Source organism: Poecilia reticulata, linkage group LG17 (genome assembly GCF_000633615.1).
Source record: "Poecilia reticulata strain Guanapo linkage group LG17, Guppy_female_1.0+MT, whole genome shotgun sequence".
In the NCBI taxonomy this organism is placed as follows: Eukaryota; Metazoa; Chordata; class Actinopteri; order Cyprinodontiformes; family Poeciliidae; genus Poecilia; species Poecilia reticulata.
In genome coordinates this window covers 11,221,465-11,244,245 of record NC_024347.1, presented here as the reverse complement: position 1 = coordinate 11,244,245, position 22,781 = coordinate 11,221,465, and the positions used below count along the sequence as shown (strand labels likewise).

At 38.8% G+C, this 22,781-nt stretch overlaps 2 protein-coding genes across 3 annotated transcripts in view; one reads left to right on the top strand and one right to left on the bottom strand.

Moving 5' to 3' along the window:
- LOC103479330 (integrin alpha-6-like) overlaps positions 1 to 13,111 on the top strand; it is a 17,122-nt gene extending 4,011 nt beyond the window's left edge. For both annotated transcript variants that reach the window (XM_008433698.2, XM_017310050.1), the window contains 25 exons: positions 1,208 to 1,335; positions 1,461 to 1,540; positions 1,651 to 1,906; positions 3,116 to 3,247; positions 3,349 to 3,562; positions 3,661 to 3,854; positions 3,935 to 4,032; positions 4,448 to 4,572; positions 4,667 to 4,756; positions 5,160 to 5,221; positions 6,226 to 6,380; positions 6,469 to 6,612; positions 6,698 to 6,807; positions 6,916 to 7,072; positions 7,152 to 7,229; positions 7,598 to 7,665; positions 7,752 to 7,829; positions 7,906 to 8,008; positions 8,377 to 8,547; positions 9,508 to 9,597; positions 9,705 to 9,815; positions 10,188 to 10,286; positions 11,654 to 11,779; positions 11,869 to 11,944; positions 13,038 to 13,111. In XM_008433698.2, coding sequence (XP_008431920.1) covers positions 1,208 to 1,335; positions 1,461 to 1,540; positions 1,651 to 1,906; positions 3,116 to 3,247; positions 3,349 to 3,562; positions 3,661 to 3,854; positions 3,935 to 4,032; positions 4,448 to 4,572; positions 4,667 to 4,756; positions 5,160 to 5,221; positions 6,226 to 6,380; positions 6,469 to 6,612; positions 6,698 to 6,807; positions 6,916 to 7,072; positions 7,152 to 7,229; positions 7,598 to 7,665; positions 7,752 to 7,829; positions 7,906 to 8,008; positions 8,377 to 8,547; positions 9,508 to 9,597; positions 9,705 to 9,815; positions 10,188 to 10,286; positions 11,654 to 11,779; positions 11,869 to 11,934 — 2,935 coding nt within the window. In that variant the 3' untranslated portion in view covers positions 11,935 to 11,944; positions 13,038 to 13,111. The remainder of the gene's footprint in view (positions 1 to 1,207; positions 1,336 to 1,460; positions 1,541 to 1,650; positions 1,907 to 3,115; positions 3,248 to 3,348; positions 3,563 to 3,660; positions 3,855 to 3,934; positions 4,033 to 4,447; positions 4,573 to 4,666; positions 4,757 to 5,159; positions 5,222 to 6,225; positions 6,381 to 6,468; positions 6,613 to 6,697; positions 6,808 to 6,915; positions 7,073 to 7,151; positions 7,230 to 7,597; positions 7,666 to 7,751; positions 7,830 to 7,905; positions 8,009 to 8,376; positions 8,548 to 9,507; positions 9,598 to 9,704; positions 9,816 to 10,187; positions 10,287 to 11,653; positions 11,780 to 11,868; positions 11,945 to 13,037) is intronic.
- Positions 13,112 to 13,192: 81 nt separating this feature from the next.
- Positions 13,193 to 22,781, bottom strand: part of LOC103479329 (neurabin-1-like) — an 11,538-nt gene continuing 1,949 nt past the window's right edge. The window contains exons 2-17 of the mRNA XM_017310051.1: positions 22,155 to 22,287; positions 21,932 to 22,052; positions 21,751 to 21,855; positions 20,282 to 20,369; positions 20,019 to 20,183; positions 19,367 to 19,420; positions 18,851 to 18,951; positions 17,461 to 17,589; positions 17,279 to 17,375; positions 17,126 to 17,195; positions 16,750 to 16,880; positions 16,468 to 16,673; positions 16,307 to 16,372; positions 15,899 to 16,100; positions 15,287 to 15,475; positions 13,193 to 14,322 (exon numbers count right to left, since the gene is read on the bottom strand). Coding sequence (XP_017165540.1) covers positions 14,119 to 14,322; positions 15,287 to 15,475; positions 15,899 to 16,100; positions 16,307 to 16,372; positions 16,468 to 16,673; positions 16,750 to 16,880; positions 17,126 to 17,195; positions 17,279 to 17,375; positions 17,461 to 17,589; positions 18,851 to 18,951; positions 19,367 to 19,420; positions 20,019 to 20,183; positions 20,282 to 20,369; positions 21,751 to 21,855; positions 21,932 to 22,052; positions 22,155 to 22,287 — 2,061 coding nt within the window. The 3' untranslated portion in view covers positions 13,193 to 14,118. The remainder of the gene's footprint in view (positions 14,323 to 15,286; positions 15,476 to 15,898; positions 16,101 to 16,306; positions 16,373 to 16,467; positions 16,674 to 16,749; positions 16,881 to 17,125; positions 17,196 to 17,278; positions 17,376 to 17,460; positions 17,590 to 18,850; positions 18,952 to 19,366; positions 19,421 to 20,018; positions 20,184 to 20,281; positions 20,370 to 21,750; positions 21,856 to 21,931; positions 22,053 to 22,154; positions 22,288 to 22,781) is intronic.

Below are 22,781 nucleotides of genomic sequence, written 5' to 3'. Positions count from 1 at the left end.
TTTTGTTCCTTCTTTCTGACCAGCCATTTAAGAACATCCATTGATTTATACCGAGTCCCAGTGCTTCATTAAAGTTCATAAAGTCACTGCCATGAATTTTCATGACTCTTGGGATTTTAGTGKTTTTTTTCTCCCYAAGTCACTGTTATGTTATTTTAGTTTTAGTTAGATTTAGTTTGTAGTTAGTATTTTATTTTGACAGTCTTCTTCAGTGCCTTTGCACTTACATCATGTTCACCGTGATATATGCCTGTTGTGTTTTTGCATCATATTGTTTCAGCTCAGGAACTGCTACTTTCCAGAAGATGCTTCAATCTATTCAATTATTCTTCATATATTTAATATATTTAATACTTCATATGTTTAATACTTCATATGTTTTGTCCAAGCTGGCGCTTGCAATAAGCTGACCCAATATGTTGACCCAACTTTAGCTGACTCAGTTAAAATAATGTTCTGACACTTTATCTTAAATATTACATCCTCCACTATCCATTAAATCTCTCTAGTTAGTTTTCCAGAAGTGCCTTTTTAGATCTGATTAAGTCTCATTTGCTCTGTCTGTGCTTCACCTCAATTTTTTTTGTTCCTGCATTCCCAGTGTTTTGATAATTTTACCTTTTAAATGAAAGGTGACATTCTCCAGGATTCTGCCACTAAAAGCAGTGGTTCAGTTTTTAGCACTGTTGACTCTTTGTGGTGAAAAACTGAGTTATCATGTTTGGGAAGATGCCCAGGATTACATTTGTAATCAGTGTCATTACTACAGAATTGCATTAAGTCGTTACTGTTTTCTAAAGATCTGCTGTGCTTCCAGTTTTTCTTTTTCATCTCATGTGATTTTTTTAATAAACAACCAACTGCTGAATCTTTCTGCTGCAGCAGAGAGAGACTTGATTGCTGGCAAAAGGCAACTCTTCACTCTGTTTTTTTTCTTTAGTAGATGAATCAGGAAATGTTTAGTCTGATTCATTATCAGAGAATGACATTTTAAAAGGTCGCACCTCTACTCAAATCATGGCTGTTGAATGGGTAMATTTAATTTGCTACACTGGCCTTGGTCCTTATGTTGAGGGCAGAAAAAAAAAAGCCTGCAGAAAACTTCCCTACATGCTAGAAATGTTATCACAGAAGAAAAAAGGCACCTTAAGATTTTGTTGATGCCATGTGAAAGAATTGCCTTGATATGCGYGTGCTTCTGTTGCAGACTGCTAGTTGGAGCGCCGCAAGAGAAAGCGCTGAATAATCAGAAATCTAAGGTGACAGGAGGACTCTACAAGTGTGAAATCAGCCCCAACCCCAGTAATTGCCAAAGAGTTATGTTTGATAATGATGGTAAGTTATATTCTGACTGGCTTTTCTGTTTTTCCGGTTTCAACCTTTTTATTTACTAAAAAAAAAAAAAAAATCTGAGTTTTATTGTGTTGTTTATCCTTTGACTTTTGTCTGTTCTTTCACAGAAAATGTGTCAAGCGAAAAAAAAGAAAATCAATGGATGGGGGTGTCAGTCAGCAGTCAAGGGCCAGGAGGCAAAATTATAGTGAGAATGCCGTTCCAAAAAAACATTTAGATTWTTTTTTCCCCAAACATTTATGGCCAAGTTGTCTGTCAGAATCTCTCGGTCAATATGTCCTTCTCTGTCCACGGCAGACGTGTGCCCATCGGTACCAGGAGTTGAAATCTCAAACCCGTAACATCCTCGGCCGCTGCTACGTGCTAAGCCAAGACGTAACTCTTAAAAGCTCAGCAGAAGATGGAGTGATAGATGGAGGTGACTGGCATTTTTGTAAAGGTCGGAACCCGGGCCATCAGCTGTTTGGTTCCTGCCAGCAGGGCGTCTCTGTCTCATTCGACATGGAACACCGCTACTTCATCTTTGGAGCTCCAGGAGCTTACGACTGGAAAGGTAACGTGTTTAGGTTAAACTTGCCACAGGTTGCAAGACTTTGAAACAGTTTGCTTTTAGTTAGTTTTTAAAGACCAACTTAAAGCTCTTTTGTTTTTATTGTGCTTCTTATGCTCGTTTTCATTCTTTGTATAACTTTGCTTTGTGTTGTACGGAGCGTTGTGACTTTATTTCTGTAAAAAATACTTTACTTACTTTAGGCACCAGGGCAGTTGAACAGTTGGAATTCCTTTTCCCTATAACTTATGTTTTAGACTAATTAGATATTTTTGAGAATCGATTCATTATTTTTGATTGTTTCAACCATTGAAGAATATTGTACTTAAGTAATAACAGGATGTTGCCATCATATAAACAAATTTTATGTTTTGTTTTGTTGATTTAATTGGCATTCCATTCATAAGAATGTTTTGACAAAATGCTTCTGCAAAGGCTTCAGTAAAATTGAAAAACTAGGATGGAAAGAGATGTTTTTGGCTMAACATGCACCGCTCCCAGTTCCCATGGAGACGAATAAAGTCTTATTGTTACAAAAGGATTTGCAGCAGATTAATTTTTGTGATAAAGCTGCAGTATGAAACTTTTATAAATAATTAAAAAAAAACGTTTTTTACATATTTGTTGAAACTGCCACCATGTCATGACAGCATAATATGAGACACATGAGCTGTGAAAAAATCCAAGTCCTCCCACTGCTGCTGTTGCTGTCTTGAGAAATTCACAGCTCCAAGTCAAAAACAACCAATCAGAGTGAGGAGGCGGGTCTTAGCGTTGTCAATTAACCTCATGGGCTTGATGTGCTGGTGGAGAAACATCTGTTTACTGTTTATCTGCCGTCATCGGTGGCCAGGCTAACTAGTCACCGATGTTCGTGGCGGGCTCTGCTGACAGGAAGAAGCTGAGAGCAAGAGGGAGGGATGTGAGCAGTGTGTACACAAGCTTGATTGACTATATAAGTTACCTCCTGCCTCTGATTGGTTGTTTCTGCTTAGTTAGTACTGGGGGTACAGAGAAAAGGCAGAGGAGCTAAATTTTTTTCCACAGATTATTCATATCATACCATAGTGTCACGACATCGTGGCGGTTTTAACAAATATGTAAAAAAATATTTTTTTTTTGGTAAAAGATACAGTTTAGTAGACTTTTGCAAAACATCAACTAATCTCGTCTCCTCTCTCCTTTGGTGTACTATTTTTTTTTTAAATTAAGGCTTGGTGCACATGGAGCAAAGGAACGACACTCTTTATGACTTGGGTTTATTTGACGAGGTGACATTGGAAACGGGGGGTGAGAAGGCGAAAAATCCCAGTGAGGTTCCCACTCCTGACAACAGCTACTTGGGTAAAATACTTGTGTTTTATCATTATGCCAGTTATACAWTTTTTAGTAACTATGTTAACTATGTTGACTATAACTATTAACTATGTTGAACTCTGTTTTAGGTTTCTCGATGGCCGTTGGACAAGCTTTGACCAACAAGGGTCAGCTGACGGTGGTGGCAGGAGCCCCTAGAGCTTACTTCAGTGGAGCGGTGATTCTGCTAAAGAAAGGCTCTAAGGATCGCAGAGACATGCGAGAGGAGTTCACCCTKAAAGGCGAGGGCCTGGCTTCCTCCTTTGGATACGATCTGACTGTGCTGGATCTCAAYGGGGATGGGTAAGACTGCAGAGTTAACCAACACATCCTTAACATCTGCTCTCACTGTCCACAATTTCACTGTACTCCTCTGAGTCTGTGATCTTCTTCTTTGTTAGCTGGGACGACATAGTTGTTGGMGCCCCTCAGTACTTTGAGAAGGAATCTGAGATTGGAGGAGCTGTCTACGTTTACATCAACAAGGCTGGAAAGTGGAAGGATGTCACACCAACAAGAATAGATGGACCCGCAGATTCTATGTTTGGCCTCGCCGTGGAGAACCTTGGTGACATCAACCAGGACGGTTACCATGGTAAGGAGGCATTATTTGTGTGTCTGTATTTGACGCCCTTTATGTTGTAAAAATGCTCAAGCATGCTGCCTCGCTGTCAGATTTTGCAGTCGGAGCTCCTTATGAGGACAACGGGGCAGGAAAGGTCCACATTTTCCACGGGTCAGCCGCAGAAGGATTCAGGAAAAAAGCCACACAGGTTTGAAAACTAGTACAATCACTTTCTAAATCTTCCAATTTGAGACTGTCCCTCAGCGTTTTTGGTGTAGATCAAACTATTTTTTATAGGACTTTTATGTAGGAATTTCCTAATTCTCATTTAAAGTTCTATATACCTAAAATGATGTCTGGATGGGCATATTTCCGGTGGATCTGTTCTTTTTTTTTCTATAGATATTTGTACTCTAGTTGATACAGAGCTATCTTTCTGTCTTTTATCTGCATTGCACATTTTCAAGATGTCTTTGAAAGTTTTGTCAAATTAAATTAAAGATTTTAAACTTCTAAAAGACAAAATAATATATTTAGTATTTTGTTTCCATTGGACACCAAATGCAGATGTCTTTTTTTGTATCCAGTACGTAACCCACGCCTTAACAAAGCTTGTGCTTTAGGTTTTGTCCGCCAAGTCTGGAGTGAGACAGTTTGGCTATTCATTAGCAGCCAACATGGACCTGGACAAGAACTCATATCCAGACCTGGCTGTTGGATCCCTCTCAGACTCCGTCTTCATCTATAAGTGAGAAATTTAAAGCTGAGGCGCCGATGCATTGCTCTGACCTAGTGCCGCTAGCAATATTTACAGAGATGCTCACTGAAATGTTTCTTCACAGAACCCGACCAGTTGTTAGCATTAAGAAGAAAATCACTATTACGCCAGAAAAAATTGACCTCACCAAGAAGAACTGTCCTCAAGGTGTCTGGTAAGAGCACCCGTCTCATCCTTCAACATCATCCTTGCAAAGACCTAATAATTACTGACACTTCTAACTTGGTTATATAAATCTAATCTGTTAAAAAGAATTATGTACTTTTTGTTAAATCTTCCAGAAGTATTGCTAGGAATATTATTTAGTATTTCTTAATTTTTTTGTCTCTTTCCCTTTTTCACATTTTTGTGTTGCCATAATTGTAGATTTGTTCAAATCTACAATTATGATTTGAACACAAGAGGATTTCTTTTTCATGGTATTTCATACTGTTTTGTGCCATTGTATTGTATTCAATATGTGCTTTTAACTTTTAGACATGTAAAWATCTGCTCAAAAATTAACTTGCCAGAGATACTGTATGTCTGATTATAGTTTACCTTTTTTGTTCCCACAGCCTGAAAGTTGAAGCATGCTTCAGTTACACCGGTGGCGCGCAGAGCTCTTCTACCCCGCTGAGTGAGCAGAACCTCATTTTCCTTTCGAATCATTTTTTGCTAAAACAGTTTTTTTTAATTGCATTTTCACAATGTAGATAACTGCAGTATATTGTAACGAAAAAGGTGTTTGCTTCCTTGTACATTTGCACTGAGTTTGTTGTTTAGTCATGCCTAAATGTTTCATTCAACATCTCTATGGGAAGGCGAGTCTTATTATGCATGCAAACCGCAACACAGATTGGCATAATCTCTCAACCTAGAGAAATTCAAGACCACAGAATGTGTTGAATAGATCACCAAGGCTTTGGGACATCAGTGAACCACAGCAGAAGCCAGCATGCACAAATGAAACAAACAGGCTGCACAGGGGCACAGTTGGTAGCACTGTTGCCTTACAGCAAGAAGGTCCAGGGTTCGAACATGACTGGCAGATTAATTAGTCTCTCTAAACTCTCCTCAGTTTTTGTCCTATTTGTCCTGTCTGTCTGACCCCTCGAGAGATAAGTGTGTAAGATAGAGAATAGATAGATGAAAAAAAAACAACACACAGAACAGCACTGAATCAAGTGGCAGACCTAAACAAATTATCTACAGGGGTGCATCCACAACTTATCCAGGAAGTCACAAAGGAACCATGAGCCATAATCTCATTAGTCAAGGTCCATTATTCAACAATGAGAGAAAATGACAACTATAAGAAAGTACCAAAAGCAAAACAACATCCAATACAACTGACCAAAAGAACCACAAAGCCTGCATCATATAAAATAGGTTATATATTTTTGATGCATCACATCAAAAGTATCTTCTTGACTCCAAAGGCTTTATTGAAATTATTATCTGGTCTGAATAAACATGAGATTAACTTATTGGAAAGTATATTTTATGTTACATTTTGTTACAGTATTATTTTTCTGATGTTGTAAATTAGCCCTTACTMTATAKCCTGTCATTCTTATTTTGCGTGAATTTGCACATAAGTATCTTTCTCTTGTGCTGCGTCGCCTCTTGTGTTGCATTTAGCGATGAAGTACCATTTTGAAGTGGATGCTGATCGCACAAAAAACAATCTCGAGCCCAGGGGGACATTCACAGATCTGGAAAATCCGTCCACCGGGCTCATTACCATGGATGCAAAAGAGCCGCAAAAATGTGTCACTCGTTCTCTTGTCATGAAGGTATACGTCCACGCATGTCTCTCTATTGCTTATCTAAAAATGTATTGTGTGATATGACAAATATTGTGTGACATTCCCCTCTTAAAAGGACAACATTAAGGACAAGCTGCATGGGATCCCCATCGATGTTTCTGTGAACATCCAGAATGCTAAACGCAAACGTAGACAGGCCCAAAACGCTCCGCTTGCGCCTGTCCTGGATCCCAAAGACGTAGAACCATTTCGATCAAACGTACGTTTGCATTTTCTCGCTGCATATATGAAATAACTGCGTCTTGCTTTAATAGTGCTTCTGATGTGCATCAACTTGCTTGCAGGTGGCATTTCTGAAAGATGGATGTGGCGATGATGACGTATGCACGAGCAACCTAATGCTGAAATATCGCTACGTCTACAAAGACGGAGATAACGTTGATTCTTTAGAAATGTAAGAGGATTTACAGATTTAGCCAAAAGGGTTGTCTTTTCTACTGAAGCAAACAAAGCTACACTGATCAGCATAYGAACTGTTCCTTGTAATCCAATGTGTTTAAAGGGAAAATGGAGTACCGGTGATCTCGCTAAGTGGCCAAAAAAGGGTTGCCCTGGAAGTGACAGTGACCAATCCAAAGGGAGAAGATGCATTTGAGGCTTTTGTGGTTGCTAACTTCCCCAGATCTGTGACCTACGCTACATACATGCTTAAAGCTGGAGTGAGTTTCTCTTATCCGACAGTCAGTCTCCCGCAAATGTACTTTCTGGTTCTAAATGGTGAGTTATCATTGATTGCAGCAAGTCTCCTGCAACCCAAACCAAAATGGATCTAAGGTTGACTGTGAAGTTGGGAACCCTTTCAAACGTGACTCAGAGGTGAGAAAAAGTTACTCTGAGCTTCAGCACCTATTTAAGTTTAGATAATGTAGAAATCCATTCAATAAATTTGAATTTTATTGAAAAGTCTATTTCAGGAAGTATATTATCAAGTGAAACATAAATTTTTGAAATTAATAAAGTTCTTTATTTCCTTTAATTATTATGATTTTCCACTTACATCTAATGAAAACATTGTATCTAAAATTAGAATATTAAACCAGAGCAATAAAAAAAAAACAAAAAAAACCCATGTTTTAAAGCAGGTTAAAGTTTGCTTTAACCTGCTTTAAAAGGTTCTTTTAACCTGACAAACGAGTCTCATCAGAATGCATACTGTATTTTATTTAATATCCGTTTGTTTACAGACAACCTTCTACATCCTGTTCGATATCACTGACACGACCGAAATGGAAATTGAGCTCAAGTTAAAAACGTAAGTGTCTGATTCTGCTTCTGTAAACCTTTGGGTAGCTTTCAGTTCACTTCTTTTAGCATAGATGTTGTGTGCATTTTTACCAGGACAAGTACGCAGCAGAATCTGATGACCGTGAAAGCAAAGGCCACAGTGGCCGTCACACTGAAGCTGTCCTTATCGGGGTAAGGCATTTTCACATGGAAGAAACGCAGCCACGTACTAATTCAGCCAACTGACCACAAACTGCTTTCTTTCCAGGCAAATTGAATCATCTCAGGTCTACTACAATGGAGACGCCAAAGGTGTGACGGACGTTAAGAGTGAAAGTGACATGGGCAGTGCCATCAAACACTGGTTCACTGTGAGTATAGAAATGCGTCCACCCTGTCTGATGCCACAAGCATGTACGTTTTGCTTAAAAGACAAAACAAAATTTAAAAAAAAGCTAATACAAAGCTCATACAAACAGACATTTACCCATCTGGTCACGTGTAAAAAAAAAACATTCAAATAAATTGAGCTTTACTTGCAGAAATAAAAAAAGAAGAATCATTCATTTGATTAATTTAAAATCCTGTGGTCCAAAAAATTTGTCTTGACAAGAAATTGTGTGCCACAATTACAAGCTGTTCWTTCTAAGCATAACTTTGCCTTTTTATTAAGTGATGTCGTCCCAAATTTTAGACTTGCATATTTCCAAGGTATGAACTGATGTCCCCATTAAAACAGATCATCAACCGAGGAAAGCGACTGAAAGACATTGGACAAGTCACCCTTTACATAAAGTGGCCAAAGATGACAGACAGAAACCATCATCTGCTCTACCTGATGAAGATTAGCTCCACAAGCCCGAAGAAGATAGAGTGCTCTCCCAAAGAGGAGATCAACCATCTTGGAAAGGTGAGGAAAAAAGTGAATCAAGCAGAAGACCACTGGACGGACCAGTTAGACCAAGTTGAGAAATGATTGTAAACCAAGTCCACAGGTGTGAACTTTCAGGTCTTGACAAAGCTCTATACAATCACCGGCCATTTAATATTTAGCATATTTAACAGCTATCAGTGTTTGGGAATTTCTGAGATCCCCCAAGAAGAGACAGACAACTTAGAAAAGTGAAGTTTGGACTCCCACCTCGGCCCGAAGAGAAAGTGAAACTTACATGGTCTTCATCTGCCTTATTGTCTGTATTTAAATGTCAAAAGATTGAAGTATGATTKTGTGTTTAATACATGGATTACACCGGGTTACAAAAAAATATTTTTTGGAAGTTGTCTATGTTTTTTTCATCTGAATTAGGACTGAATTAGGAATTAGGATTATTTTGCATGGCTGAATCCTAAAATAGCATCCACTTTTCTCAATCAGGTCAGGTTTTTATTCTAATTTGATTTAGAGAAATCCGATCTTCTGACTAAATTGATGACACTTTTGTGACATTATCACAAAAATGTCACAAAAACATTTTTTTTAGGAGAAAAAGAAATGTTGTCTAACAGAGTGTATTACTTAAAAATTGGATTTCTTTAAAATGAGTAATAAACACCGATAAGGGTAAGTACATGTAAATTGAAAATGAAATCTTCATTGTGCAAAATTCAGGGCAAGAATTTTCGTTTCTTGCAACGCTTCGTTTGCTCGGCAGCAGGGATATCTCAACAGCGATCAGCCATCATGACTGCATCCCAAACTAATATGCAGCTTAGTTCAGAAAGTTGACCTGATTGAGCACATCAAAATTACCCTGAAACCGCCAGACTTTCTTTTTGGGCTGCTTGACTAGTGTTATTTCCACTGACTGAATACATGTTGAGGAATACAAAGAAAAATCATAATTTATGTTTTTTTTTCTTCTTCTTTAAGAAATCGGTTAACAGAGAAAGAAGAGACATTACCAAAGAATTCAATGGGACACTTTCACGCTTAATTGGAGAAAAGAAGTACAAGTCTTTGGTATTACGACACACGCACTTCCTTCTCTTCAGACTTTATTAAATACTATATTTAACTTGCACTCCCCAMCAGTGACGATAACGACACAATGATCTGTTTGTGTACAGTCGTGTGGCAATGGAGCAAAATGTGTGACAATGAAGTGTCTCCTGGGGGACCTGGACTACAAGGTGACCATCACTCTGGACTCTCGCCTGTGGAAYAACACTTTCATAGAGGTATGAAAGACAGATTGTTGTGTTTGTTCCACTAATAGCGGGGATTTAAGATGAGCTGCAGGTTGTCTGGTCTTTAAGAATGAAGTTTGCTTGTTTTGTGTGGATTATGTGAAATTAAAACCTTTTTGTTAGTCTTATTTGACTTRCAGTTGTAGATTCTTATTGTTGAGCCTATGCTAAGCCTTATTTACTGATTTTAATCATGTTCTTCGATTGCTTTTAGAACAATTAAAGTTAAGTTTGAAAAAGCATTTGTCCTGAATCTGTGCAAGAGAAAGAAAATGCCTATATTCTGTCATAAAGTCCACATGTATGTTTGATATTATTGCAACATAAACCTGACTTTYTTCCTTCTCCTTAAAAAAAAAAAAGGAATTTTCAGACTTCGATTATGTGGATGTGATGGTGGAGGCGTCGCTGCATGTTAACAGCACGACAACGATAGCAATGGAGGAGGGTGCTAAGACCCAGGTGAGGAAACACAAATGGAAAATTATCTGTGTGACACTGATGAACCCAAAACAGAGTCAGGAGAATGGACGCAGAAATGTTTTAAGCAATCCAGACACTGTAAAATGACCGAAATATTAAAATATTTTGATTATTTCTTGGTCGCTGTACTACAACTGATTTTGACTTTAATTATATACGTAGCACCTTTCAAATGTAGTCATGCCCCTTTAATTTGTAGGCATTGTAACCACAAAGCATAATGTATTTTTGGGTATTTTACATTAAGACTTTATAATTAGTCGTGTAGAGTTATAAAGTGGAACAAGTTACCTAAGTTAGTAAAAAGGTCTTTTAAATAGTAATTTATCTGTGCATCCATCTATTGTGTGTGGATTTGTTCATAGAAAGAAAAATGATTTGGAGTTTTTTTCGCCTCTGCTCAGTAAAACAAAATTTTGACAAAGCAAAAAAAAAAAAAAGTTGTAAATCATTGTAAATCTTAAACATAGAAGATTTTTTCACATATTTAGTTTCTTAAAAGCTGCACAGTTACTTAATATTTTAAATTTTGTTGGTGCAGAAAAAAGCTTGAGTGTTTACGGGGGAAAAATGGGATACATGTCTCAAAGTTTGTCTGAAAACATTTGCTGTATAACCACATTTAATGAGTAAGTACAGCAAAGTTGCCTGTTAATAATAATAATAATAATAATAATAATAATAATACATTTTATTTGTCAGCGCCTTTCAAAACACCCACGGACACTTTTAAACATTGAAACATTAAGAAAAAATAAAACATAAAACAACGTTAAACAATACAAATTGGATAAGACAATTGACACCCTCAAGTGAATGGAAGAGAAAAAACAGAACCTGACAGATGATTTTAGTTGGATTTGCTATAAAAATTAAATGAAAGAAAAATCAAGACAAAGAAAAATTGACACTCATTGTTTTACCAATTTTTTTCTTCATTTTAAGAAAATTTTTAATTTTGGCATAAAAGTCGTATCCCCACTAYATCCCATGACCGTCTCCATCTGTGATCTAAAAAAACTGAAAATGTGTGGCACATTCACAAACCTTCCAATAGATGGCGGTATGCCACACTTGACAGTCCATACAACGGSATCGTTGGTCAGAGAGGCAGACAAAACGCCCACGGTGATTCTGATGTGAAGGAGCTACAGAAATTTGGAACTCAGAATCTGCTGACAGACTTGTGATCTCTACAAATTAGCATTTAATAACAAGCTAATCAGGACTGATAGGGAAACGCGATGCAGGTAAATACAGAGAAGTCCTGGAAAATCTGTTTGCGGCTGCAAAAGGCCAAAGTCCAGATGTGTAATTGTTCTTGCTTTTTCTGTCGTGATTTCCAGGTGAGGTTGACCGTGTTTCCAGAGAGACGTTTGGCTCGGTTGGGAGGAGTGGCCTGGTGGATCATTTTGCTGTCCATCCTGTTCATCCTGATGTTGCTGGCCCTGCTGGCTTTCCTTCTTTGGAAGGTACGAATAAGAGACTTTATCACCGTCAGCAAAYGGCAGACATAAAAGCCCTTTGCAATAACGTTTTTAATCGACTTGCCTCATTTCAGTGTGGAGTCTGTCGGAAAAATAAGGAGAATCCATCAGACAAAGAGAAGCTGACGTCAAACTCATGAAAAGTCAGCGGTGAGATTTCATGGTTTTTGTCTTACGTTGGCCTTTCTTGGCACAGTCGTGCCACTTTCCGTTACAACTGCATCTCGTGTCACATGACAATGTCAAAGTTAATGCAAAAAGTGAAACAGGTTCATTGCACAGTATTTTTTTCCCCTTTAAATTCAGCTATTGTGGGCTTGCAATGAAAATGCATTCAGTTTCTCTAGAAAAACTGAATACAATAAATGATTCTTTTGCTCTGGTATCTCATCTTTGCCCTGAAAACTTTATAGATTGTCTGTGGGATTTCGGTGAGGTGACTAATCAATAAAGTGACAAAATGGTCAATAAAGCAGACATTGGTGTTTTAAGCATTGTTGGCTGGCGTCTCGTCCTATTGGGAAATAAAATTCACACTGTAGAATGAGCTTTATTTTAGAATCCTCTCAAATCTGCAGTTATCCATATTYGTAGAGCAATTCTTTCCTTCCATTCAACATTTCAATTAATGCAATTGGATACAGCAGTCAGTCGTGACGGTCAGCATCTTTAGTTTACCCTCCTCGTGGAGGATGTCAGCCACCATCCCGTTATGCAGGATATAACATTTCCATTTTCCTGTTCTTTTGTYCTTATGTAACATTTTTATTTTCTGAGAATTGAGCTGAATTTTGAGTCTTCGTGTGTATTTATTTGAATGATTGCTAGAATCAATCAATCAAATTTTATTTGTATAGCACATTTCAGCAGCAAGGCATTTCAAAGTGCTTTACATAATTAAAATAAAACAGGATGTGACATTGAATCAACAGTGAGAAAGAGATTTAAAAAAAAAAAGATAAAAACCCCTTTTAGGACTTTAGTTAAATTTATTTGAATGATTKCTAGAATAAACTTTGGGTTGTTGTACGAGTTAGTTTTTGACAAGAAAATATATAAAAAAAGGTTTTATTAGTAACATTAATTTAAGAGAGGGAAGAGCAGCCAAAGAGACCGGCTTATTGGTTTGAATATCAACACAGATATCTTGTAGCTCGTTCCGTTTCAGTTCAACACCAAGTGACTTGGTCTGTATGAAAGTCTTGTGTTCGTTAGAATTTAAAATGTTTTCTTTTGTCCACAGGGCGCCAAAGATGGAAGGACATTATTTTTCAAATGTTACCAAACAGAGCCCTGTTTACAACACTGGATCAGATGAAAAAAAAAAAAACTTTGTGGGGGGGAAAAAAAAGTGCGGATGACGTCGCATGTCAAGAATTCTTCATGTATATAGTCATATTTTTGCTGGGGGTTTTTGTACATTGAGATGAAAATTTGGAAATACAATGCAATTTTGAAAATTAAGGCGTTTAGGATCAAATATGAAACACAGTTGTTGGGGGTCTGGGGGGCTAAGCTGTTTTTAAGTTAAATTCATGAGAAACACTGTGCTGCATCAGAGCCAAAAGCGACGGGTTCTCGTGTGGTGCAGATAGCACCTTAGTTTGGCAGCTGTAAAGAAAGGTTTTWATATTTTTAAAGGAATTTCTTCTGCWCKWGCAAAGACTATTTTCAAGTCAACAAGCATGAAGTGTAAATACTCATGACGAAACCAAAACGCAACCTTTTTTCAGCATACAGTTTGTATTACCAGATCACGCATTTGTATTCTGCACATCAGTGCAGGTGACATTTTTGCCATAGTTTTTACTTCTAGTCAGAGTTGTGTATGTGTTGCCATACAGTAAACCTTTGTCTAATACACAGCTGACAGATATGTCGAGTTCAAATGAATGTTTTTTTATGCTTTTGAATAAAATGTTMATTTTCTTGCGTTTCCCTATTCATATTTTGTTAAGTGAGAATTTCAAGCAATGCAATGCAGTTTAAATCATTTATTAAACACACAAAAAAAGCATTTACAGCAAATTCCTGAGTGCAAAAAAAATCAGCACACATTTAAAAATTATTTGAAGAATAAATAACACTCGATTAAAAACCCATCGCTGCAAGATGGGTAATTACACACTTCCCAGTTAAATACATTTAATTTGTCTGAATCACGATGCTGGAATCAATCTGTGGTAGAGATTCAAATAAGCCCCCCATGGTGCATTTAAAAACAAGATGTGTGAAGTAGATTTATACATTTCTATTTGCACAAAACACTGGTTTCCATTCCAAAAATGCTGGTGCTGCAGRTCATTTCACCTCTCAAGCTGGTTTTACAACAGAGACTCTGTTCTTACGGTTTTGCCACACCCGCCGACATCATTTCCCGATGYGTCACTCGGCATCCTTGCTCTCTCCTCACCTTCACCCTCCTTCGGCTTCTTGTCTTCCTTCCTTTGATCCTTCTCCTCTCTTCTCATTTCCTTCAGCTTCTTCTTGAGGACAGAGCGGTCATTTTGACTTGACACGCCRAGAACCTGTTGGAGGGCGTGTGCCACAGATCAACATAAAATGTGACGAGGTGTGAAGCAATCAGACTCATTGCTGTAACTATCCAAATACACTTGTGCGCAACACTGTGCAACCGATGCATTGGCTCTGATGGAAGACCTTGCAAATGGGACTTGGGAAGGAACCMGTTTTCAGGCATCACCAAGAGTTCCTGCCCATTAGCTCTTTATGACCCAAGCTTCAAATGTCCGCCTGGATATTTTTTTTGCTTATTTTAACTGCTTGCAGTTCTTTAAATGTCCTATGAGTAAATATATTTTCCCATTTATCCATAACAACTGGAACTTTCAATATCTAGGGAGTTATTTTCGCAACTTACCGTCCATTAAAAGACCACCCCTCGGATTAATTTCACTCCCTGCTGAGGTGGGGGTTAAATTACTATAATCAAGCGATGGCAGGCTTGATTATTGGCAGGAAATGCAACGTCTCCCCTTTCAGAAACAGTTGGATTTTTACAGATGGTGCAAATGTGGTTGGAATTACGGTACTGCAAATTTGGCTGGATTACGGCGCTCCTTTCGGTCTGGGAGGGTTAATGTGCAAGTCATATGTGGCTCGCAACAATCTCACTTCTCAATCCAAACCAAGTCTGAGCAATCTTGCAAACCCCCGCACCCCCTTAAAAAACTGGTGGACATTACTCCCAATTTGGAACAAGATGTGGTCCTACAGACAAATGGATGTCCCACCTTTCAGATATTTATTTGTTAAAAGCTTTGAAAAAAAAAATCTTTTTACCTCTCCTCCAAGGAACTATTTTATTAGATGACAAAATACAACGAGCTTTATGGTGGTAATGCGATGAATCTGAAGAGGTCCAAGCCACAGTGTGTAACTTGTAGATAACAAGTTACACRCAACTTGCAGCAATTTCAGAGAAGTAGATTATTGACGCTAAAAGTCGTAGGCTTCAGTGTTTTTCCTCACCTTGAGTTTCTGACTGTCCATGTTGAGCAGCTGTGTGCCATCCACCTCTCTGGCAGTGAACTCTTTGGTGTACCGATTCATGCTCATGCTGATTAGCCACAGACACACCTGTTGGTTGTTCCACTCAGAGACGGGCTGGCACTGCCAGCGATTGTTGTTGTTGTTGGGAATTGGATAGTCRTCCAACGTCTGATGGGAGATCAGAGAAGTGAGAAAGAAAAAGGAAACTGTAACTAAAGAAGCAGAGAACGTTTGCGAAAAAAAAAATGTCTAGACTAATTGCTCCACAGGGAGAGAGTGAAGGAAGAAAAAAAGGGAACAGAAGGAAGAGGACAGCCTTACCTCAGAGGAGGAAAAGGTGCAAGTGTGAGAATGTCCAGAGAGGGAGTGATCAGAAACGTGGCCCACCATGCTGGAGCTGTCCACYGGAGASCCAATGCTCTAGAACCAGAAGAAAGACTCCCAGACTACCTACGTACTTAACATCTGCATGGATGCTTATTTTAGAGAGAAACRCCATCTCTAACAAGATGTGTAGAAACRCAATTAGTCTGAAGAGCTGGGAGCATCCAGAACCAGGGAACCATTACAAAAACAGAAGATGGTCCTTACCTGATCTCTTCTGTCTGCGGTGGTCAGATAAGGCAAACTGCTGCTGGACACCGATCGCAACCTTGGCCTGTTTTGCTCCACCTGCTCCTTTTCTTTCCCTCTGTCCCCAAACCAGGGCAGGTGCAAACAGGAGGGTACAGAGTGGAACAAGCCAGATGGGGGAACGTCTGGCGGCTCGTCGATTAGATCACCACACGATCCGCTGGAGACAGTAAAGTTGTTGTTACAAGAAAACAGGGTTTTGCCTGTATCCTTTTGGCATCATTTACCTCAGATGGAGAAAAAAAAAAAAGCCCAGTTCATACCTCAGAACCGGCTTACCTAAGAAATGACTAAACTCAATTACCATTTGTAAAATAAAGATGTCCAAGATTTAGTCATTTAGGGGTCTAAAGAAAGTTTTCACACCTGCCCTTGGCTGATCTCCTGCTGCATTTTTCACTTCTCTTTTTGCCAAGCGACTTCCGAAGGCCACTGAAGAGAAGAAATCRCAGCRTTCAAGCACAGTAAAGACAAATCCTATAATTACATTTGATCTAGAAGAGTTTAGAGCGTCTTAAATCTTCCACCTCAAGTTTGGAAAGATCCTTCTGGACTTTCTGGATGCCGAGGATTTGCGTGGCGAGGATGTGATGGAGTTGCGGATGTAGACGGGTGGGGCGGAGAGGGGAGTGCTGGAAGTGGAGGTACTGGACCGGTCACTTCTATTGCTTTGGGCTACAGTGGAAGTGGACAGAGACAGACTCTCCTGAGGTTTAACGACGACTTCCTCCTGCTACAACAGGAAACAGGCGGACCAGTTAGGATATAAGCAAGTTTTTAAACAGACATGTATGTTTTGGTTCTCTTACCTGTTTTTTGAAGCTCTCTCTGAGTTTGTCTCGTGACGGTGGGTTGCGCTTTGATTTCTGGGCCAGCTGAGCTCGGGCTATGTGAGCGCTGGAGTCAAGACGTCCAGTATTAGGAACCGGAAGATACCAATCTGAGAAAAACAGATTTCTTTTATTGTTTTTGGCATACAAAACTTTACTTTGATCTTTTTTAAACGCATAGCAATACTTGATACAGGTGGAAGTTTTTTACTACAAAACTACTACAAAAGAAACAAGATTATCCACCTATACGTGCATCAAACATTAACATTTATCTTATTTTAATAAAAAAAAACATAAATTTGGATGCCATTATTTGATGCATTCAAACAATGGTTCCTCTTGACACACAGACCTGTGACTGAAGGGTCCACAGTGTGGTTCCTCGTTTCTAGTTCAGGCTCTTTTCCTCCAAGCTGCGCTATCTGATAAAGAGCGAGAAACGATGAACGAATCAGGAGCCATGAAGGAAATGAATCCACACAGACTTATAAAATCTCCCCCTCACCTGGGTCTGTAGCCTTTCTACAGTTTCTCTGTGCTGCTTTTCTTTCTCCTCCATGTCATTAGTCATATCTGCGAGTTTTTTGTCCATCTCATCCTCTCTGGGAGGAGAAATGAGACATTTTTGCTGCAACGAGGTACATACAGTTAAAAAAAATAAAAATAATTACTGTATTTCGATCATACCTGCTCTGGTAATCTCTGACCAGTCTCTTGGCTTTGCTGTATTTGATCTCCAGGCTCTCTGTCTGGCCCTGGGTATCGGCCAGTCGCTGACTCACGACCCTACACAGCGTTTGGGCCTCTTGCCAGTAGCTAATAATTAGAGCAAGTCTTATTACCATGTTCTCAACCAACAACATCATTCTGCCGACGACAGCCATAACATTAGACCCACGAAGGGGTACATCTTAATCTTCCTTTCGCAAGTCTCTTAACCTGATCCCAAWATGTTAAGTTTTATGCCTTTTCCTCATTCTTTCCTATAATATCTCTTTAAATATGGGATATTTGTCATAAAATTGGAGTTAAAAGCATGGATACCGAGAACCACCAAGGGGAATCATTTCAACCCACTGAATATCAATATAAAATGTTGCATGTTTAGCTGTGCTGGACCAAATGGTTTGTTGCTATGGCAACACCATAAGCCATTGAGGATAATGACAATTCTTTGTCGATTTGGACAAAGAATTGTTCAAATACATGATGAAAAATGACCCCCGCTYCAAAACACCTTATTTAAAAGATCGATTCGGGTGTGTGTAAGGGGGGATGCATCTAAAAGTTGCACTTCAGGGTCAGTTCAGGGACTGGAGTTGCAAACTACAGATTAGAGGAAGTCGTTGAAACATGAACAAAGAACACATTTGAAACATGAGCACAAATGATATGGRTTATGATGAATATGGGAGGAAGCTAAACAGAATGAGGTCAGTGATCAATATGAACCTGGCCGAGGATTAAAACACTGAAACTACTATGGCTCCTGAAGGTGCAAAGCGGTAACCAGAGCAATAATAATGTCCAATAAGATCTCTATAGAAAAAAAGTTATGTATGTATGTATATATATATATATATATATATATACACACACACACATACATACACACTTGATTTAAAAGAAGTTGGCACAATATTATTGTTGCATTTCTGTATTCATAAGAATGTTTCTTAGCAAATGTGTAACTATGACGCATTTAAAGAATGAAACAAAACGTGCAAAAGGGAGATTATGATTGAAGTTGTAATTTTTTTTTTTTGCCTGAGCTAAAAACAAAAGTGACAGAGGCTTTACATGTGGCATAAACAGACAATACCTCGATCCTGGTTCTCCAAAGCAACATTTAAAAACAAATAATATTTTCACTGCATCAAAAAAAAAAAATCCCATGTCTTATTTTTCCTCAACCATACTCTGCTATAAAATAAAGTAAACTGCCTCTTTCAGGCTTTTATGGATCCACGTTCAAAATGAGTCCCTCTGGTGGTTCCACGGGGGATTGGCCCCGTTGGCAGTTCCAGTGTTAATCCACTCTCAGCCAAATAACATTTATGACAAACCGTCAGCATACTTCTCTAGTTTCTCTGCTTTCTCCTCTCCATCCTGCGCTCTTTGTTCCAACTCGGCTCTCAGGCTCTGCCAACGGGCTCGCTGCTCCTCCCATGCCTTTAACTTGCATAAAAACAGCAAGAAATAAAGAGACTTTAGGAAAGAAGCTTACAGTATATTACTACAACAGAGGCATTTCCTTCAGGAGAACGTATGAACTCCAAGCTGTTTCAGCAGAAATAAAAAAAAGTATTCATATAAAGCAAGATGGATAAAAGCAAGATTTTTTTTCTTCTTTTTTTTTGAAAGGCTTTGAAAACCCAGTCATATCCACAGTGGTGATTACATCAAGGCACAGGCTGGAGAGTGGGACCGACGTGGCTCAGAGTTGGAACAAGGCCCGTGTCCTAATAACTGGGCATGAGCCATCTCATACCCAGTTAAATGGGTCAGGCCGTTTCCAAATCTGGACACAAAGGTAGCGTCTTACAACGAGTGCAGCTATAGCTTTGTGTGCGAGATTCAAATCTCAGCCTACCTTCTCTTTAGCTCGGCGCAGCTGAGCTGTTCTGCTTCTCAGTTTGGACTGGAGCTGTTAAAAAGATGCACATGAATCAGTTTGGAGATAGTCATTCAAGCTGCTGCTGCGATTACAGTTTGTTATATTTCAAAATGTGGTGCAAGTACCACCACAAGTAGGACTATTGGAATGCTTTAAGTGCTACTTAGAACTAAGTTTGGTTATTTTCAAGGTAAATATAAACAAAGTAATAAGAATGAACAGTGAAAAGACCAGTTCGTTGAGCATGTCAGTCTTTGTTTTACCAGAAACATGTCAGAAGTGTGGTGGAGTGGATTCAACTAAAAGGGGACAAAAGTGAGCTAGTTCTACGAGTAATGACTCTGAAGTTAGAAATCTGATCCGAGAATAACAGRATATACTCTAGATTCACATCTGAAAATCAATGTGAAATGCGATTTGCTAATTTATACTTTCAAATACTACAACGAAATGTTTACAGATTTAGGTAGTAAACACTAACCATACACGTTCTCATGTGAAGCTGTTTTAACATTTCTTTCACTAAAGTGGTTCGTGAAAAACTTAATATTTCACAAAATGTCATTTTGTGTTACTTTATCTAATCAGGATTAGATAAGGTGAATCTCATCTGATCAAGGAGTTGTACCTGCTGGTATTTGAGACAGAGTTGGTAGTTGTCCAGACTGGATAAAACAGACGCATCTTCCTCTTCATCCTCCTCCTCCTCTCCCCCTTCTTCCTCCTCAAAGATGGAGTCTCTCTCCGACACACTGCAGTCGTTGTCGTCATCTACACTGCTTCTGCTTTCTCTCTTCAAATGCAGGAAAAGCAAAAAAAATAAAAAATAAAAATCAGTATAATGAAATAGTTTATTTTTCTTAAAGAAAAAAAACATCACCCTAAAGAGACCTTTTTTGTTTTGTCCATTTCCAGACTCTCGTTGATTAGTCTCGCCACCTCGCTCTCCACCCCTTCCTTCTCTCGGCCAATCAAAAACCTGCACAGAAAAAAATCCAAAAACAAATCTGTCACGCCTGCAAAAAACGATTACTCCTTACTCTGACACACCTGTTCACACTGCATCGTGGGTTAGCCTCTTGCACCTCAAATGTGGAGCACAGGTGTTAATGACAACAATGATAGGATGCTAAACAATTAGAATGACCCAACATACATAACAGAGTCCAGATACTTGGCCTGTCATGGATTAGAGAGCATGTGTCACAATGAGTTCCTTTATAAAGTCAACTTATGTGTTCAGAATACGGCTCACAAGCTGTGAAAATAGGATCATGCCACAAACGAGTGATTCTCAGCAGGCGACAGCAGCTGAATGGGGTCAACACAACAATTTTCCTCTCTATGCCTTTATGTGTCCAATTTTACGGTTGCTATTTTCACCGTTGTCCTGGTTAAAGCACACCGGCTGCCATTTCATTCAGACTCTAGAAAAGCTGGATTTGACCCAGCAGCTGCTTATTTTAGTTTACATGTGATCCATACAAGTTTTTTTCCCCCCAATCTTTAGCTTTGGGGCTGCACAGCAGCAGCTAACAAGAAGTACGTAAAGCAACGGGAACAAACTGGGACTTGACTTGCACGACAGGACATGGCGTCTCTGGTGTACTACTACGAGAGATGTCAGTAACATTGTTAATTCACGCTGAACTTTTATCCAAATGCTGTTAGAGCTGTTCTATATTTTCCCACTTGCAGATAATTTGARTATGGTGGTTATCAAAATGGCTTTTGGAGCCCCCTCCAGACAGATGTTTAGAGCTTTAAGCTTAAATCATGTTGCTAGACAAGTTTTTATAAAAAACTGTTTATAAAAATTGCATACTGCAGCTTTAATACGTCCTTGTTTGAAAACTGACTTTGTATTTACACAATTTCTATGAAGTTACAATGTGTTGGTCTGAAACGTGTCGCAAACAACGAAAACAGAACATCTGCAAGAGAAAAATGTACTCAGTTTCTATTTAAGAAGTAATAAGATACATGAYTGGATGGGTTTAAAATTTACAGACTATCAAGACGTACAGGATCTAACGTGTAAACTCACTGTAGGTATTAAGGTTTCTATTTTTACATCCTTTGTTCCTGTGGGTGCATTTCTACATCTACTAATGAAAAAAAAAACATCAGGAAAGGAAGGGGGATGGAAAGTTATATTTATCTCACTTCATCTAAAAATAATATATTACAATAGACCTTAAGAAGTCTTAAAAGTCTATAGTGATTAATGTTTCAGACATTTTTTTGTTTTACACTATGTCATCAACACTGAGGGTCAGCTTGCACKGTGTTGACAAGTTTCCAAAAAGCCAACCTTTGACTGAAGAAAATCAAGTTTGCTTAATTTTTAAATGACTTACTTGACCAGGCCTGATGTGTTTTTAAGGACTGTAGCGGCGAACAGCTGGGAAACTCCAACCAGACTTACACCGTCCACTTCCACGATCTGATCGTTCACCTGAATCCTAACATGCATGGGGGAAAATATATATATATATATTGTTTTTCATAACATGCCAAATTAATTATGTGCAATTTTACCTTCCATCCTTGTGGGTCGCTCCTCCTTCTGTGATTGTTTTAACAAAGATTCCCAGTTTTTCCAGCCCCTGGTCAGCCCCCACACCCATTCCGATGATACTAATGCCCAGTCCGTCAACTCCTGGAGGTGGCGGGAGCAAGAAAAACATCACGACCTGGCATTTTCAACTTTTCCGCCCCAGACGCTTCTACCATGGACATCAGGCACAACGTAGGCACAAACCTTTTTCTATGTCCACTTGGAAAACATCCATCCTCTCCACTCTCTTTTCCAGCTCGAACTCAGCCGAAGCAGACACCGGATCGATGTCCTCATTGTGTCTGTCGTAATCCGCGTTGGAGTATGTGCTGTACACCTGAAAATCACAATAAATGCCCAATTCAAAAACCCTATGGAGACAGAGATAAACACTGATGGAAGGAAAAAAAAGAAAAAGGAATTGGCCTTCTGAAATAGCCGTTTTATACACTCATTTAATAAATGAGCCAACTGTAAAAAGAACCATCTGCAGTTATTGACACCACAAGACACTGTTTATGCCTGGAAAATCTGTCAATGACAGTGTGTGAGGCGAGAGACTTAGGAAGTGTTACAGAGAGCATATGGTACACGCATAATTATAGGATCGCTAAAGATCTCAGATGTCCCTACACAATACGGGACGCTACATTACTAAAGTGTCTTCTGCTACAATCATTCTTAATCCAGATTTGATGTGTAAAGAGCCTTAAAATAAATGAATCTTCTACTGTAGTAGCATAACCCCCAATGAGATTCCACCTTTAATTTGAGTGCATTTATTCACTGAACAAGAAATTACAGTTGTCATACTTGTTGGCACCCTTAGCA